General features: G+C 33.5%; 2 protein-coding genes across 6 annotated transcripts in view; one reads left to right on the top strand and one right to left on the bottom strand.

Annotated features, from left to right (window-relative positions):
* Positions 1-3,670: 3,670 nt before the first annotated feature.
* Positions 3,671-14,087, bottom strand: LOC106073813 (probable low affinity copper uptake protein 2). 4 transcript variants are annotated; one of them, XR_008779662.1, is made up of 8 exons: positions 13,950-14,087; positions 12,887-13,013; positions 10,323-10,392; positions 9,636-9,843; positions 8,774-8,889; positions 7,206-7,349; positions 5,471-5,583; positions 3,671-3,846 (listed from the first exon to the last, which is right to left on the bottom strand). XR_008779662.1 is itself a non-coding variant. In XM_056040336.1 (8 exons), the coding sequence occupies exons 2-7, from the start codon at positions 12,893-12,895 to the stop codon at positions 5,564-5,566; spliced, it is 567 nt and encodes a 188-aa protein (XP_055896311.1). In that variant the 5' UTR covers positions 12,896-13,013; positions 13,950-14,087; the 3' UTR covers positions 3,671-3,846; positions 5,537-5,563. The 4 variants fall into 4 exon arrangements, 3 of the variants coding, with proteins under 3 accessions (XP_055896311.1, XP_055896312.1, XP_055896310.1); XM_056040336.1 differs by having other exon boundaries at positions 5,537-5,583; XM_056040337.1 differs by having other exon boundaries at positions 5,555-5,583.
* Positions 14,088-14,119: 32 nt separating this feature from the next.
* The window catches only part of LOC106077050 (roundabout homolog 1-like), a 90,999-nt gene continuing 85,154 nt past the window's right edge, over positions 14,120-19,964 (top strand). For both annotated transcript variants that reach the window (XM_056040314.1, XM_056040317.1), the window contains exon 1: positions 14,120-14,249. The gene's annotated coding sequence lies outside the window, so the exon portion shown is untranslated. The remainder of the gene's footprint in view (positions 14,250-19,964) is intronic.

Raw genomic sequence — 19,964 nt, 5'->3', positions numbered from 1 at the left:
ATCTCATTGACTAATGTAACGTTTCAACATTCAGTCTTTTTTTTTTTTTTTTTGCTGGATTTATTCGTATTTTCATTAAAATTTTCTTTTTAAGGAAACAAGAGCAAATAGTATAACATGATTATCTTTGCTCTTAATTCAGGACTGAAAGACATTCAACTTAGCTATATTTTTTTGTTTTCAGTGACTTGTGCTTTAGGCCTAAGTATATTGTGATTATACTGTTCTAAAAAAACAACAACAACATCTGTAATTTAAGCTTATATTTATTGTTCTATTTCGAGTGAATCTTGCATTTCATATTAATTTATATCTGTCTATGTCGTCTGCTTTACTCCGCGTCACTTTTTTTTTTAAATCGTTTCTCTTGTTTGTCCCATTATGTGGGAAGCGTGTTGGAGAGGCTAAGTGCGCTTGAACTTAAGCTTGGCTTGGCTACCTATGAATGGGGCTCGAGGTTCGACACCCCGACTCGGGCAGAGTTGTGTTTACTGGTCCACAACTGTAAAAAAATGTTTTACATACTTCGGATGTTCCTTCAGAGTTGAAGATAATTACTTCCTAGTCCAAACCTCCCGCAGGACGACGGGGGATGGGAGCGGGCAGGGTTTGAACCCTGGACCATCGATAAATCTGAATGACAGTCCAGCGCGCAAACCGCACGACTGAGATTGGACTATAAGCATGAAAGTAGCGCTATACAAAAGCTATAATTTATTTATGTTCTTAGTTGTTCTAGTTTTTCTCAGCTTCGATTACGTTCAAAGGCTTTTATCCAGGCTGGGGCCGGAAACTCTTCACCCTCCAGACCATCGGTGGTGTGCATTTAGATAGCACATAGCCATCGCTAGCTATCAGCGGCCGAAGGCTGAGTTAATTGGCTACGGGGGATTTACCCAACATTCCTAAACAACTTTAACCGCCACAAGAACAGCAAATACAGGCGCCCATGCTATGACGTCCCCATTCGTGGCCGATTTTTTGTTTTTGGACTAGGTCACCGGGCTATTAGTTCAATCCCACACACACAGAGAGAAACCAAAAAGCTCACCCAAGGAGGTCCGGAAGAAGCCTTGTTCGCCGTGTCACCAGATTGATCTAGTCTACATGTGTAGCCGTTTTGTTCTAGATCTATTATGTGTGTCTGCTATTTTCCTTCTAAGTGTGACTTATGTTCCTTTTAATGTGAAAGTCTTCTGATTGTCTACTTCCGCTGACCTCATTTTTACTATTCCTCCTATTAGATTGCAAACTCGACTATAGGTTCAAGAATATGGATAATCCCTTTTTCTATATCAAACAAAATTAATGAATGACAACTAATTAATTCATTTGTTGAATGATTCGTGTTTTGTTTCATTGTGCAGTTTCAACTTGTTCCAAGAATGGAAAGTGAGAGACAAAATGTGTACCAGACAGACAGACAAAGGAGTTGATATAAGCTTCGTACTAAACTAGCTCTTTACTTTAAGTTTTAGGCATTTCATCAGAAATCAAAATTATTTGCTCCCAGGCCAATATGCGTCAAGAGGAATGAACAAAACCCTCATATAGAAGTAAAACTATACGGAGAACTGCCTGATCTGGAAACCACTGCGCAGTTATATCTCAGATATATGATTACTAGGCTGAACCCTGCAATATAAAATGAAGAAGGTTCCAGACCAAACTGCTTGCAAGAAGAGAATGACAACTGTCGGAGTTTGAACAAGAAACTATCATGATGATAGTTCAAAGTGGATAACAAACAAGAGCAGGCAATAAGTACATCCAGGGTGTGCAGTAGTACAACATAGTCATAACACTTGGGGAAAGAAACTCTTTAATTAGTAAAAGTCTTCTAAATATATAGTTTGTTTGTACTCAACACATCTGAGACTGCAAAAGGTTCTGTTTATCTTTAATAATAGAAAACAATAACATGTAACAACATCTGTAAAGTTTATCATATAAAAACAATGACATCAAAATTTCAAATAATTTTTTTTAGCATTTTGATTATTTTTGGTCTAATAAATAAAATCTAAATCAAACAATTTAAAAAAGGGTTCTTCAAAATCTAATGTTCAAATGTAAAAGTTTGCCTGTTTTTTTTTGTAAGGTTACATAGTTAACATGTTATATGTGACCAGTACAAAAAAGATGAAAACTCCTTTCCTAGTTAAAGTCAAGACTTCCTTGTAAAAGTCAAGTTTTCCTGTTGTGTTGTCTTTATATGAGAAAAGAGTCCTTGTAATCACAACAAATTTCCATAAGGATCAATAAAGCAGTCTTAGTCTTAAAGTCAAGTTTTCTTTGTTTAAGACAAGTACACAGTTAGATATAGAAGAATTCAGGGGGCTCAATTCAGACCTAAACTTACAGAAATAAAAAATTAAATCCATGAACTTTAAGAACAGATGATCACCACAGAATCACTTCTTCCAATTGATTATTGTTACAATAAGAGTATTTGTTTCAAATCCTTTAAAAAAAATATACACAAAACACATATTGTTCAACAAAGTAATGTTACATTGAGATATCATACATTCTTATTAGTTAAGACTTAATCAATAAAAGTGTGCATATATGAATAGAACATTACTATCAACAATGAAGTCTACAACATTTGTTGGTTGACATCACCTCTTCAAATAAAATACATATACAAATATAAGGTACACTCTGTTGCTATTGGTAAACAATAATACAATAAAGATTTGAATTTCAAGTAACTTAATTAGCAAGAATTATAAAGAAATGTTATTTGATACATAAGAATCATCTTATTATACATGTATCAGTCTACGTACGGATTGGTAATTGTAATTTAATTTCATACGCTGCAATAAACAATCAGCTTTTAACATCTTCCATGCATATAAAGGTCGTGTAAGTTCAAATATCAATGTCTTAACAGCTTTACAGAATTAAAAAAAAATGAAATAAAAACTTCTTTTAATAGATATTTCTAAATAAAACAATGATATTTAACATAAATAAAGTATGATTCTTGAAAATTGATCTATTTATAAAATATATTCCAAAGACATGTGCTTTTTATTATTCTATTTTAGATATAGTGAACTTAAAATTATTTGCTATCAGTAATGCTGTAAAATAGGCTTACTAAAGCCTTCCACAAAATTAAGTAATATGCTCCAAATGTTCTGGTTACATAGTACAAGTTACAAATGTACTTGAGGGAAATCATTAGCTAGGAATCACAATATCGCAAAATAAAACAAAACAGTATGATGAAAGACGTTTGGAATGCGGAAATATTAAATATTTTATGCCATATACATATATATAAATGATGAATTTCCTGATTAATTTTATCATAACATATATATAAGTTTATCAACATAATAAGATATGTAAAATTTATTACTGATACTGTTTTTACTGACATCACTTAGTTGAACTATAATCTCTAAACCAATATCAATAACTAAATTTTTTAGATTTTGAATCAAACTTTTTTTTCATAAACTCATTTTATTCATTTCGACTTGTGAATAAAGTATGTTCCATTATATAATTTAAGTCAAACAGAGATCAACAATTAATTATTTTAATTCATGGCTTGTATTTAGAAGATAGAAGAAACTCCTAAATACTAAAAAAAATTCATTAATTTTTTTTTTTAATTTCATGATTTAAAGGTTTTGATTTTTTATTTAAAAAAAAAAAAACTATTCATGATAAAAATTGTACGAATGATCTAATAGGATTTCAATGATGTGAAATTAAAACTTTGTTGCTGTTCATTCTTCACTTTGAAAAAAAAGAATCTTCCAAATATTATTTATTTAATTCCTTGATAATCTCTCACTGATGCCTGGAGTAGTCTTGCATGTTCTATGGAGAAAAAAACATTTGGAAAATTTAAACTACAAAAAAAAATATTAAAAGATCTAAATTACAAAAGCCTTAGAATTAATATTTGGTACTTATGTCAATCTGAATGCATTGTATAAAAAAATGTACTTCCATATTTGGCGATTGATAACAAAAAATTAAAATGCTTATTTATTATGATTGTATGCTTTTAAAATGGACATATTAATTAACATAAATAATAAAGTAGAATAGCGAAAAAAAAAACAACTAAAGTTATGTTATCAATTTATTTGCTTTTTTGTGTTAATAGCAACAGCTATTACATTTCTGTTCAGGGCTATTGCAAGAGAGGATTTGAGCCTCTCAAGCCCTCACTCAAATGGAGTTTGATGATGATGATGATTACATTTTAATTTGGTAATATTTTAGTAAAAATTAAAGTGCACCGTAATAACTGGAGACTATACAAACCAATGCCATATCAATACATCAATATAATCAATACAAATCATCTGAACTCTTTCTCTCCGTAATCATTTTCCTCTTTTCGATAGCAATATTATTTGTTTTGCTCATTTGTATTTCACTATCATATTATGATTAAACTCAATAACTTTTTTGTTTGTTATCAGAAAATGTTATATTTGGTATCAACTTGTAGGAGAAAGCATGCTTCTTTTACACAACACAAATTAAAGTTTATAAATCCAAAAATCAATTTAGTTTAGTGGGGGGGGGGGGGGTCAAATAAACGTTGGCATTGTCAATTAGGAGAGAGAGAGTTAAGCAGGGTTTTCCACACAATTTCCATACATTATTTTACAGTCATAAAATTTTTGCTAGAGTAGCATGCTTTATAGTTTCTTTATTAAAAAGTAAGAAAGTGCTACAGGGATTTGTTCCAGAGAGGAACACACATATCATTGAACTATTTCAATAAATTGCCGGGAAAAAAATAAAAGGATTCAAAATAAAATGTGAAAAATTGATAAAGATTCATTTGTGGTGCTAAGAGAAATTAATATTTAAAACTTATACAAATCTCTCCCCCAACCATTGTTTTTAAAATTATATTTCTTAATGTGTAAAAGACGTTTTCAAAACAAACAAAAAATTATTGATGCTTTTGAAATTTTGATTGGGAAAAAATATCTAAATTACAATTTTTGAAAATGAACTACTTAAAAATAAAATGTTCATAAATAAAGACATTTAACAATGTCCAACTATGAATTATGCCAAGTTATTAAAGTATGATATAGGGCAGTGTTTCCCAAACTATCAACATATGTGTACCCCTTCAATAATTTTCGTAACTCCTGAGTACCCCCTCCCCCCAAAGAATAAAATTATAGATAATAAAAAATGAAAAGTAAAATTGTTCATAAAAAAATATAAATAAATGTTTTATTATATAACTTTAATTTGCATTAATGAGAAGGAGAAGCATAGTTAATGTGTAGTACCCCACTTTGGGAAACACTGATATAGGGCAATGTCGAAAGCAGGTTTAAAATCTAGGCTTCAATAGAAAAGGATGAAATAAAAAAAAAAAAAGGTCAATACAGGTAAAAGAGAATACAAAAAAAGAGTTGAATTCTTTATTGTTTGAGATTAACTAGTTTGTGTGGTGGTTATTTACTTGATGGTTACAAAAGTGGGAAACAAGTTGAAATTCAAACAATGATACAATGTAGATTGGATCTACTTTGGTCTTATACTGCACCTGATCCTGTCAAATAACAATACTATTTCCTGGGCAAGCATAGGGAACAAACAAATTAGTTTCTATAAGTAGTAAATACAAAATAGAAAAATAGAACTAAATGAGTCACACAAAACTAAAAGAAGATACAACAAAGTTGGCATAGCCTAATGATTGAAGTCAAATTTAATGTCCTATTGATTGAAGTCAAATTTAATGTCCTATAGATATTGATAAAAGTCAAATTTAATGTCCTATTGATTAAAGTCAAATTTAATGTCTTATTGGTATTGATTAAAGTCAAATTTAATGTCCTATTGATTGAAGTCAAATTTAATGTCTTATTGGTATTGATTAAAGTCAAATTTAATGTCCTATTGATTAAATTCAAATTTAATGTACTATTGATATTGATTAAAGTCAAATTTAATGTCCTATTGATTGAAGTCAAATTTAATGTCCTATTGATTGAAGTCAAATTTAATGTCCTATAGATATTGATTAATGTCAAATTTAATGTCCTATAGATATTGATTAATGTCAAATTTAATGTCTAATTGATTGAAATCAAATTTAATATCTGATTGATTGAAGTCCAATTAAACATCCAATTGATTGAAGTAAAATTTAATGTCTGATTGATTGAAATCAAATTTAATGTCTGAATGATTGTAGTCAAATTTAATGTCTGATTGATTAAAGTCAAATTTAATGTCCTATATATATTGATTGAAGTCATATTTAGATTTTAAAAGAAAAGCAAATCAGAGAAAAGATGTTTTATTGACTGTCTCAATAACTACTTGGTGTTTTATATGTGGCAGGTTTCAAAAGCTATGTTCTAAACACATAGATAGAAGGCAACTTATGCTAAATCTCAATGATAAGGCTCTATACCCATAAACATCTCAGGAGACATCTTTCTTGTTTTCTTGTTTCTTAACATTAATTTTTTAAATACTTAGCTGCTGCTATAGTTAAAAGTTAAACGTTTTTTTAATATGAATATGAATATCAATGACATAAACAAGTAATAGAAAAAAAAATGTAAAGACAAATCCTCCTTAAAGAAACTGATGACTTTTCATTACTTTTACCTATCCCTTTGTTGGACTGTTGGGGCACCATGTAAAGATTTGTCTGCCGTCTTTCTCCATTCCTCTTTGTCTTTTGCCTTAGTTAGAACCTCTTTCAATGAATGTCAGGCCGATAAGAGTGATTATTTTACTCTTAGCAACTAATCAATAATAGATTTTAAAAAAAAAAAAGGAATATTTTTACCCTAATCCCCCCCTCCTCATGAAACAAGGAAGTGTGAAGTGAATGTAAGAGTATATAAAATTCTAATGACAGGCCTATAGATTCAGACTTATAAACCTTTAATGAATAGAGCCTATATGCCGAAGAATCCACTGACAAATCTGTTCAAGATAAATATTTTTATGACCAAATTTAATTTTAGAAGATAATATTTTAAAAATTATATCTGTCAAACTAGAGTTTTTCCAGTATGTAGAATCAGCTATTTATTCTTTTACCAGACATATACATTAACTTTCAAATTTTTAGGTAAATCATTATAGCCGATATTTTTTTCAGTTTCCAATGAATTTGCAAGCTGAATAAAGGAGTTGTAAAAAAATGATCGCTAGTTCAGATATCCTCTAAATACCTTTAGGTTGTTCCTGTGAGCCTTTACTAGCATCAGCTGTAGTTGAACAACAGCTAACTGGCTTCGGTGGACTTGGTTTTGCTGCAAATTTCACTACCAAATTTTCACTAATGGGGTGAAAGAAAAAGTAACCAACACCTGCACCTGAAACATAAGAAAGAGTAGAAAGTCTCACTAGTTCACATGATGAGGAGACCAAGTAATAAATAAAAATTGTGTTCTTTATAAATTATTATAAGTAATTTACTCAGCTTTGCACAGGTTTTAAATTTTGATGCGCAATAATTTTGAAAATAAAAACATATTATAAGTCTCTAAGCAAGTATAAAAAAATGTAGAAAAAACAACAACAAAAAACAACAGAATAATAAAGTATAACATTGAACCAAGCATTTCTTTGGAGGCGCAGTGGCTGAGTTGTAAAGCACTTGGCTCCCAAACCAGGGGGTCTCAGGTTTGACTCCTGATAAAGACTGGGATTTTCAATTTTAGGATCTTTAGGGAACCTCTGAATCCAAACAGCTTTAATTTTAATCAGTAATACTATATAGAACAACAAAATCAACACAAGATATAGAAATTTTACAAAGAGAATTAGATGAACTACAGAAATGGGAATCAAATTTGAGCATGTCTTTCCACCCAGAAAAATGTCAGTTATTAAGAGTAACAATAAAACTAAAACAAATTAATTCCACATATCTTATTCATGGTAAACTAGTAACACAGACTAAAAATACAAAATACTTAGGGGTTATAATAAATGAAAAACTGTCATGGAATCCCCATATTGATGAAACTATAAAAAAATCAAACAAAGCATTAGGGTTTATTAAAAGAAATTTCTATAAATCGAATAAGAACATAAAACTAAAATGTTATTTAACCTTGGTTAGGCCAATAATAGAATATGCATCATCCTCAACTCAAGAAAATATTAAGAAACAGGAACAGACACAAAATAGAGCAGTGAGATTCATAACTAACTAGAAAAATCACTAAATATAGAAAACCTTAGAAGACTCAAAAGTAAAGTAGCAATTATGCATAAAACACTGAACCATAATCTTCAAATACAAAAACAAAATCTAATAAAATACTCAGAAAGACACAAAGATAAAGGCACATTCCTCGTTCCATATGCTAGGACAAATTGGTACTAATGCTCCTTTTTCCCTGGTGCTATCAAAGCATGGAATGGGTTGCCTGAGCCAGCCAGGAAAACCAGTGACTTGGCAGAATTTAAGTCATTGGTTAACATGTATAATTAGATGCATGACGCGTAGGACATAATCATCTTCTTTTTTGAAGTAACTTCTGTATTATATAAGATAAGATAAATGACTATAAATTCAATCCCATCAGTTCAGGAGCATAAACTGACATTACTTCAAAAAAGAAGATGATTACATATCCTACTCGTGTCCCTAGGTCAATCTAGTCATGTATGTTAATCAATGGCTTAAATTCTGGCAAGTCATTGCATGGTTTTCAATAAACAATAAACAAATAAACACCCTACAATTCATTGGTGAGCAAAGGAAGTTAGTAGTCTTGGTTGAACTTACCAATTATCACAGCTAGAACAAGCCACACACTATAGGTCATGACAATGAGCATCAGGAGGTAGGCATAGAAGAAACTAACAAGATTCAACACTGACTCCACTGTAAACATGATTCCTCTGAAACATTACGACACCACAATAAATTTCAGATTCTCCTACTGTTTATTGCTAGCTATTTCATGCCAATCAATCAAGTATAATTAACAATAATCTAACCATTAAAAAATTTAAAACAATAGAAATATTTTATTTACTAATAGCTTACAGTTTATAAATTTTAAATATTGCTTATTTAAAATCAAACTTTTAAGATAAATTCACATTTTGCAATCAATATTTTTTAAAATATACTTTTAGCCTTTTCTAAAAAAAAAATTTTCAATCATTGCATAGTATGATTGATTAATAGAGAAGCACAAGTGTTCTTTTTATCTTTTTCTAGAATTATATGTTGTAAGTATGTCTCTGTGTAAGTCCTAATGATAAAGTGAAATCCCTGTACCAGCTGAAAAAACATAATTAAAAGTATAACAAAGGCCATTGAATAATTATTAGTCATTTTAGAAGTTTCCTTAGTGCAAAGTTTGTCTTGGTAAATAATGGCTGGTAAATGTCTACAGCTTCTCATTAATATACCTTGGACTTTCTTTCCCACTCTACTATTTAAGTCCACGAGTTACAGTCATAGCATTGTAACCATAAGCAGGAGCCCATTAGTCTGATCAAGTGCTTGTGGTTACATTTCATGTCATTCTCAGTGGTTTAGGACAATCCTGATAAAAACATCTTAAGTTGATTACATATATTTTAATAAAAATGTATAAGATTATAGTGAAAAGATTGCTATAAACTTAGCAACTGACCTCCATTGTTTGAGACCTTTAGTTTGGTTATTTGAGTTCTGAGACACAAGATCAATCTGAGACTCCCTTGACTGGAGTCCTCTTTTCTTTATGCTCTCCTTATCAAATGGGTCACTTTTACGAAGAAGCAGGACATAGGATTTGAGAGTTTTAAGTCCCTCAAACAAGGCAGTGAAAAAGAAAGACAGAAATGAGGCTAAAACAACACCTGTAGAACAATTATCAATAAACAAATTAAGTATTGAATAATTTAGCACACCCTTACAAATATACTAGAGGATCCTAGCAATGGAATTTAGATAAATCCTAGGTATCACATACAAAGATTGCATCAGAAACAAAGAGATTAGAGACAGCATTAACACTGCAATTGAACCCCACGATGACCTGCTAACTACTGTAAAAAAGGTAAACTAAAACTCTATATATGTTAAAATTAACTGTCTAGTTGGGAGTTAATGAAAAGTCAAGCTGAACATTAACTCCCAACTTGACAGTTAATTTTAAAAAGTCAAGCTGAACAAATTAACTCCCAACTAGACAATTAATTTTAAAAAGTCAAGCTGAACAAATTAATTCCCAACTAGACAGTTAATTTTAAAAAGTCAAACTGAATAAATTAACTCCCAACTAGACAGTTAATTTTAAAAAGTCAAACTGAACAAATTAAACTCTTTATGAACAAACCTCCAGCTGTAGTTGTATTCCAGTTTTCAAAAAGGATATTGTTCATCAGTACAGTTGTGTCAAAATACATCTGAAAGAAAAAAAAAAACAACTTTAATCAAAACACTCAAAGAAATTATAAAAATAAATAAAAATGTCCATAAAAAGTAAAAGTAAAGTTCCCCTTTCAGCCCATGCAGTTTACAGGGCAGGGTTAGGGTTGTTAATGTTATCTGTTTCTTTGGCCACTGGTTAATGAGCAGGGTGTCATGTGGCCAGCACAACGACAAACCGCTTTTACTTTCCGCATCTAAAAGTTTTAGTTTTTTTAGTTTTTGTAACATCGGCACAATTTAGCTTCATATCACCAGAGCTAAATTCCATACAGTTAAATCAATAAAAGCAAGGTCCTCAACTAAAGTCAGGTACCCATCAGGGGGGCCCTAGAAAATGTCCATAAATACAACATATTAAAGCTTAACATTTAATGCTTGGGATGCGTGGCTAAAAGGCCAAAACTGCTTGGCTTTTATTTGGCCACCTAACAAGGGGGCTCAAGTTTGAATTGCGACTCGAACAGAATTGTGTTTGCTTAAGTCCTAAAGGCAGAACAGAAACCTCCACCCAGAGGTTTACAAAAGAGTTTGGACTACAGCATACTAAGCATGCTATAAGCTTCAAAGAAAGTTAGAGAAAAAAAATGAATCACAAATACAAGTAAATAAAGCAGCATTCTATTTTGTTGCTTTTTAGGAGGTAATTGTCCCGTGAGCTACCTTTTGATGCAACATCTGCTTATGATCTGCTTATGACCTTAGAGGCTAAACAAAAGTTACGTTTGGACAAAATTTAAAAATTAGTAACATAAGAAATGAATTATCTTAATATGAAAGTTACTGTAGGCAAAAAAACCCCCAGTAACAACAGCAACAAAAAGATTTTGTAAGCCCTGCTGAAACACTTATTATAAATCCCCATAAATTAATGAATTACAGCAAATCAGCTAACCAATGACTTAGCTGAATTTAAGTGATTGATTAACATGCACAACTAGATTGAAACATGAAATGCGTAGGACAGTAACAAACAGATTTTCTTAAGCCCTACCGAAACACATTATAAATCCCCATAAATTTAATGAATTACAGCAAATCAGCTAACCAATAACTAAGCTGAATTTAAGTGAATGATTAACATGCACAACTAGATTGAAACATGAAATGCGTAGGACACAAGTATCTTCTCTTTTGATGTAACGTCTGTAATCTATAAGATAAGATGTTTTGTAACAACAAAATATTTAAATAATTTAGTGGGCATATAAGATTTGATTTTGATTTTAGGCACATTGGCACAATTTAGGCCATGTCGTGCCTAGTGGGCATATAAGAATGTGTTCATTCCAAATGATCAAATGGAAACATGATATATAATTTATAATTCATCCATCAATATTTAATAATGACCACTTCTGTCATCCATGGAATGAGGGCTTGACTCTGCAGTTTTGTGCCTGCAGATGCTGTGCACTTTGCTGGTGAGTCCTGAGTCCAAAATGTTTAGCTGCATACTAGACACACTATAGTAGCTGGAGCTGTTATGATGCTTTTCTTCTGTTAAGGCTGCTTTGCATCAATTCTTGTAGTGCCATGATGTTCTATGGTTTGCACAAGTCTTCCAGGAATAGAGTCTGTGTTGCAAACTCAGGGACACTTTGTGTGTTCCTTGAATGGTTTAATTCTTAAGCCTTGAACTTACTTTCCTTAAATTGCTAGTTGGCCTAGCAGGAGCCTGTTTGGGAAGTGAGAATAATTCATTCTACAGTCATGGCCTGTCCAGAGCAGTTGAGACTGAGTCATGGCTATTATGTGCATGCTTTGCAGGAGGTCTTCTGTATCTTTTCTTGCCCTGGTAGAAAAATGCGTGAGTGATTGTGCTCAACTTAACCCAAGGCAAGGTCAGAGTCAGTTGAAGTCAAATAAGTTCAATTAAAAATAAGCAAAATATATAATTTAAAAAAAGGTTATCTAATGGTAAATACTTTACATTTACAATAGATCTATATATCTTTCAACTGAGTAGAAGTTATTTCCCTTTGTCAAAACAATCATAACAAAATAATTAATTGCAAATGATTAATTGACTTACTGGTAAATTTTTTTTATTGATTCATGTTTTTTTTTAGGTACAATAAATAAAAGTTAAAGTTTCAACTCATTCAGAGAATGTTTGTGGGAGAAATAACATGTACAATTATCTAAGGGGACAAAACCCCAAATATTAAGCCATATCTTAGAATAATGAAATATTAATTTCTCTTGTTGGTATCCAAGAAAATAATTAATTACCAGTAATTAATTGACTAATTGGTAACTTTTTAAATTGATTCATGTATTGTCTTCGCCAATGAATAACTGTGCTAAGTTTCAACTTGATCCGAGATTGGTTGTGGGAGAAATAACACGTTAAAACTTTTTACCAGACAGACAGAGTTGATATAAGCTTTAATTGTAAAAACAAATTGTTAAAAGGTTTTTTTTTTAAAGCTCTTTTGAATGAACTAAAAAATGAAAGGAAATACTTACTCCCATCATTTTCAAAATGTTTATAGTGATGTGAGAGGAAACATCAAGTAATAACGCCACTGACTTCTTCGAACATCAAACACCTGAATCTATCTTGTAACTTCAAACAATATTACATCTCATCAGTCTGCACAAAAAAGTAATTATACTTATCAATACATATTCTTTCTAGCATTTTGTTAGTATTTTTGTTAAAATGAGGTATTTTACACTTAGATCTTGTCAAATACTGAATATCAACAAATAACAAGAATTGATTCAACACATGGATTAGGGTTGCCCCTATTGGCCCCTAATAATGCAAATGTGCAAAGGATAATTGCGCTCATTAGGCCCACAGGGGGCTGTAATTATAGGGCAATGGGAGATAGCCCTAATCAAAAATGGTACTGGGCCATAATGGGCATGTTTATAGGGTAAGTATCTATATAAATCTAGATTTATTAAAGTTATTCAATAATTTAGATGACTTAGAGTTAAGAGTATAGTCTAACGTTAACTCTAAGACAGATCAGTTACAGATCTATTCTCTAAATATAATCTACTAGATCTAAATCTAGAAGTAGAATCTATAATTATTATAGTATGGTTAATAATAGTTCTAGTATAATTATATTTATAATATAGTATAATTATTATACCATAATTATAATAATTAGATCTAGATCTATATAACTTTTATAACATTATTATATAAATAGACTAGAGTCTCTATATATATAGTTTCTAGAGTGACTTACTCCGTTATTCAATGACTACTAATTCTTATACTTATTCTACATTTCTAGACTGAGACAGACTCAAATCTAGACTTTACACTAGACTAGAGCACTATTATAGTCACTAGAGCACTAGAGCCAGAGGTAATTTTCGCATTGAGGCTAACTTACTATATTTACCATAGTCATAGTTAGATCTAGTAGTCATAGACTATGAGTATGATAGACTATAGACTATTCATAGACTATAAAGTATAATCATAGACTCATGTTGCTAGTGAGTTCTATACTTAACATCTTATCAATATAATATAGACGTTAATTCAAAAAAGAAGATTATAGACCTAGATCTAGATATGTAGAAAGAATCTAGTAGTGAGTTCGAAATTGTTTAAAATATTGGATATAGACTATCATATGCAGGTCTCAATCCTAGGTCAGTACGTGAATATAAACAAGACTAGAAATGTGTCACATGATAAGCCATATGACATTGTTTATATTGGCTTTTATAAAAATAAGTCTTTAAAGTAAACGAAACGAATTAAGTTTCCACCGTGAATCAAGTGTAATAGTACTTATTTAGGGAAAGTACATTTTATTAAACAAGAATCACAGAGGTGGATTATCTACACCAATAACAAGTAAGATTTTCATTTCATAAATATTTCTTTGCGCTTTTGTTTTCTCAATTATCCAAATTTCGTTAATAAGTCGCAGGTAAAATCGCTGAGTTGTGGTAACCAAAAGTGGGTGGTTACGAGGAGGCGTAAATGTCATGACATTAGTGTTAGATTCACTACTTAACGTTCTGCGGTAGCGGCTCTAGCCTCTAGTCAAGAGCCTAGAGTCTATATCTAAAATATAGATCTAGATATATATTTTAGATGTAGGCCTAGACTATGCTCGAATCTAGACCACACATACAGGGACTACTACCATTTATTATCATTTAACTGACATAGGCCTAAATCTTTGTAGCCTACTTGTACTTCATATTTGTCTTAATTACTTTTATTTGCAATGATGCAAAACGGCATATAGATCTAGTAATAGTATAGGCCTATAGCGTAGGCCTATAGCATAAGTAGTTACATACGCCGATAGGCCCAACTTATATTAGGCCTATATAATGATGATAGATGAGTTTACAAAAAGTATCAAATGTCTACTTATAAATAGGCATACAGACAAGCTGGAGTTCTACTTCTAGGCTAAGCATACATAATTGACGGCAACTGCAGTAAATTACAGTAGTTTCAGTGAAAAAAATATTAGGGCCTACATATTTTTATGTTGTGCTTAAACAAACTGGATGTAGACTTAGGCTATTAGTTATCATATAGCCTAGTCTATAGGGTTAATAACAAAATAGTCGCTAAATTAAAAGTATGACAGCTACGACAATGTAAATCATGTGTCTAAATCGGATAAATTAATTAATTGGTAGTCATTTTACAGATCGTTGGCTGGTCGTGTGGAATGTTATTCGAACTGTCGTCTCAATAGTCCGGGGTTCGAACGCTGCCCGCCGGCATCTTACACTGTCCTGAGGAAGATTTGGCAGGGGCGGTCTGGCTCTAGGGTAAAATGCCCGGTGGACGGCACCCTGTGGGCCGACGTTGAAAGAGACGCTTGAAATTATAGAAAGACTAAAACATTTAATAATATTCTCTTATAAAAGGGGCTCGCTGTCGCGACTGGTCCCATGATTCACCTGTCTCTTAGTATGTTAATTGGGCCGATGGGGCATCACACATGTCCAACCGTCTCTCTCCATTCAGGTCTTTTACTAGGATTAGTCTCTTCCATAGATAGGCCCTTCCATTCCTCCCATCGGATCTGACTTCCTATGCTTCTTTTACCCTGGAACGCACTATGCAGGAATGTCGTCATGACCAAGGAGAGCACACACGTCTGACTTTGTTTATGTTGATGACTAGATCTATATACCTGCACATTTTCTTTCCGTTTTGTCTTTAAAGATTCGCATGCGCTGCTGGTGACTGAATTATAATAACAAGAACAATCTTTATTATCCGTGAAAAAAAAAAAAATGTCTTACAATTGTAAAAGTAAAGTTCCCCTTCAGACCTAGTGGTCTATAGGGCAGATGATGTAAAGGTCATCTGATTCGGTGGCCTATGGTCAATGAGGGTGTCATGTGTCCAGCACAACGACCGACCGCCTTTACTTTTCTCCAACTAATGTCAGGTTCCCATTAGAGCTGGGTGGACTCAGAGGCGCCCAAGGATCCCAAAATTAAAAAAATCCTAGTCTTCACCAGGATCCTGTTCAGAAGCCAAGCGCTTTACCCACTCAGACACCTGCATTAGAAGCAACTCATGTCAGGGACTCGTCCTAAAAATCCCGAAACTAAAACATCTGAGTTTTCACCGAGATTCGAACCCGATACCCCTCGTTTCGGAAGCCAATCGATTGAACACTCAGCCACTACGCCTCCATGTAAGCAAAAGAACTGTTAAAAATGATACAAACTCCACAAACATTATCATACCGATTAGCCGAAACATTGGACTTAAAATTTTTTTTTTTGTCTGCAAGATGCTCTTTGCTAGAATTCAGTGGTAGGTCGCCACAGCTAAATAATTCATTTCTTCTTCTAGTCACCAGTCAAATGCTTAACTTTTAACAAATAATTCCATAGCCCCATTGACATTTTCTTTCTGGCTGGTCACGTGCCTGACCTGCACTTGGAGTCACGTCCATTACATAAGTACGCAGACGATCGAGCCAGATAGGGTGCTATTTTTTTTTCCCGCCAAATCCTCGCACGCGGTGGCCTGTTTCAACCTGATGTTTGTGCAGAGACATCCGTGGCGCCCTCTTGAGTCTGAACTTTTGGATTCCGGAAGCTGTTAAAATAGAAAGCAAAGTCGAAATCCTTTCTTAACACGCTTTACGTTATTGGAGATCCTTCAATGTGCTTGAAAGATTATTTTTTTTACAATAACTCTATTCAAGTCACACTTTATCTTATCTTATCTTATAAAATACAGAAGTTACTTAAAAAAAAAAAGACAAAAAGACGATTACGTCATACGTATCATGCAATTTCAGAGTGAAACCTTTTGTGTGGGCAAAGGTTGGTTGGACGCGATTCTCGAAAACGGCTTTAACGATTTTCCTAGAAATTTGACTAGTTCGTCAGTCACACTGTGAAAACTATGGTTTGACCGTTATAATTGTTCAAAGTATAAAAAGAAAATAATATTTGGCTAGAGAACTTGAAAATCTTTATCTTGAACAGACTCTACACGTTTTCGGGTATTTCCTGATGTCGGCAATTTTCGTTGGAGAGTTTGCTAAATTGTGTAGAAATTATTAGCTGGAAGAACCTGACGGTGCAATGCTCACTGGAAAGACTTCTGTCAATGGTGACTCAATGCAAGAAATGAATAGAATGCGAAGTTCTAGCGCGCCATGATGTTTCATAAGGGAAGAATTGATTTAAAAACAACAACAATGTTTTTAATGTTTTTTTTGTTTTTCTTTCTCTTTGTTTTTTTTTTTGAAAGAGTTTTGTTTAATGCATAGAATTGATCATCGATAAAGACAATACTGTTAAATAAATAGAACAGGAGACGACTTCGTGTGTTGTAAGGTTCTAATCCCTTCCAAAACGTCTGTGTTCACTATAAACAATGTCGCGGTATTATAAATAACTAACATGAAATATAGCGGTGCCAAAAGGACAAGGTACTCATTTATTTTATTTTTTTTTTACAAGAGATTGACACACAGGCGCAGCATTTGCGAGCATTGGTTCGATCATTTGTTTTATGGCGAGAGAGGTAGAGGGGGGAGGATAGAGGGAGAGAGAGGAGAGAAACAGGGGGAGATTGAGAGACAGAGCGATAAAGACAGAGAGAGAGATAGAGAGAGAAGAGACAAGGGGAGAGGGAGAGATAGAGCGATGGAGGCAGAGAGAGAGAAAGATGAGAGACAGTGAGGAGAGATGGAGGCAGAGAGAGATAGAAAGATGAGAGACAGGGGGGGGAGATGGAGGCAGAGAGAGATAGAAAGATGAGAGACAGGGGGGAGAGATGGAGGCAGAGAGAGATAGAAAGATGAGAGACAGGGGGGAGAGATGGAGGCAGAGAGAGACAGAAAGATGAGAGACAGGGGGGAGAGATGGAGGCAGAGAGAGATAGAAAGATGAGAGACAGGGGGGAGAGATGGGGGCAGAGAGAGATAGAAAGATGAGAGACAGGGGGGAGAGATGGAGGCAGAGAGAGATAGAAAGATGAGAGACAGGGGGGAGAGATGGAGGCAGAGATAGATAGAGGAGAGACAGTGGGGGGGGGGGGAGACAGAGAGATGGAGGCAGAGAGAGATAGAAAGATGAGAGCCAGGGGGGAGAGATGGAGGCAGAGAGAGATAGAAAGATGAGAGACAGGGGGGAGAGATGGAGGCAGAGAGAGAGATAGAAAGATGAGAGACAGTGGGGGAGAGATGGAGGCAGAGAGAGATAGAGAGAGGAGAGACAGTGGGGGGGGGGAACGAGAGACAGAGAGAGAGAGATAGAGATAGGAGAGACAGGGGGGAGACAGAGAGATGGAGGCAGAGAGAGATAGAGAGAGGAGAGACAGAGAGATGGAGGCAGAGAGAGAGAGAGAGGAGAGACAAGGGGGAGAGATGGAGGCAGAGAGAGAGAGAGAGAGAGAGGAGAGACAGGGGGAGAGACAGAGAGATGGAGGCAGTGATAGAGAGAGAGAGGAGAGACAGGGGGAGAGGAGGAGAGACAGAGAGATGGAGGCAGATAGAGAGATATATAGATGGAGAGAGAGAGAGGCAGAGTGGAAGGGGGAGAGAGACGTGGAGGGACAGAGACCAAGAGAGTAAGGGAGGGGATTTAGCAGGTTGTTGTAGACACCCTCCATCTGACCCTGGATTTTACAAAATTGATGCACCATTCAGTTCATGTTTTCAACTTTTTTAAGCACATTGCCAGCTATACATGAGAAGTCATTGTTATAGTGTGCTATTGATTTGTCTGAATGCTCTTAATCTGATCATTTAAAAAAAAAATCTACTTTTAACTTTAGTTTGTTTCAAAAGTTTTCAGAATTTTTTCTTTTTTTCTTTCAGTAACTATTATTAGATCTCTGTGACGCATGCACTAATCCTAACCTCGTGCAGATCTCACTAGTGCCAGATTTTTTACAAAGCTTACACCAACATACTTTGTCTGCCTGTCTGCCCTTCTCTGATCAAGTTGAAACTTCGCACAATTAATCCATTGCCTCAATAAGTACACCGCCAAATTAAACCTTTTTGTTTTTTCATCCAGGGGAACTGACGTCATGTTATACTTGCAGACGTTAAGAGTTATCCCTATTCCCCAGATGCGTCCACCCACTTCAGCATCTGTTCTTTATTACATTAATTAATAAGTACATCTCGAACAGTTTTCTTACATTATGCAGGTCAGTGCCCATGAGGTTACAGTTTACTGTCTTGACGCACTGTGTAATTCCCCCTAGATCTAGGTGGTATCGATTATTTACTTCTGCAAGGGTGTCTGTTACATTGAATTTTTTACCCAACATCTCTCACCGGAAGTCTTTTTTAATAATGAATAATTGCAGCTCATGTCTTCTCCTGCTTGTGTACGCCTATATCTATATATTAAAGAATTGTAATAAATATTTTGGTTAACAAGTCAATGAAAATAAGCCGTTGTCATATGAGACGTGGAATACTTTAACTTGGCTTTGAAGACGCGCATGTCATATCCACGACAATGCGAGGTCTAGCCTGGAGTCGATATAGCGTTTTTTCATTGTCTGGTCAAATGCTGTTTTACCTTAAACGTCGAGGTCTTTTGTAAGTGTTGTCCAGAATGGATAAAAAAATACAAGCAAAATAAAAAAAAAACGTTTTATATATATATATATATATATATATATATATATATATATATATATATATATATATATATATATATATATATATATATATATATATATATGAGGGAAGAACTGCACATTTTCCTGTCATATCTCAATACTGTATTGTGTATATGCCTTTTTACATTAAACAAAATCAATTAATTACCGATAAATAAATACATATTTTTTTTATTGATTGATGTTTTGTAAGTGTCATTGTCTAATTTGATCCGAAAATGGGACGTGTGACACCCTCGTTAAGAAACAGATCATCTAATATATTACTAATCCGCATTCATTCATACCTGTTCATGTGAATATATTTAAATATAGCCCAAATACAGTGTTTCCTTTGGTCTTGTGTGTGGACGGCACCTAGGTATACGTATTGTGTAATTGAAAATTTAAAAAGTATTTCACTCCAGTAGTTTCATTTAGTTTTAA

The sequence above is a fragment of the Biomphalaria glabrata genome, chromosome 9, assembly GCF_947242115.1.
Source record: "Biomphalaria glabrata chromosome 9, xgBioGlab47.1, whole genome shotgun sequence".
NCBI classification, from domain to species: Eukaryota; Metazoa; Mollusca; class Gastropoda; family Planorbidae; genus Biomphalaria; species Biomphalaria glabrata.
Note: the sequence above shows the minus strand (reverse complement) of the source record. Positions and strands in the feature narration are given on the sequence as shown.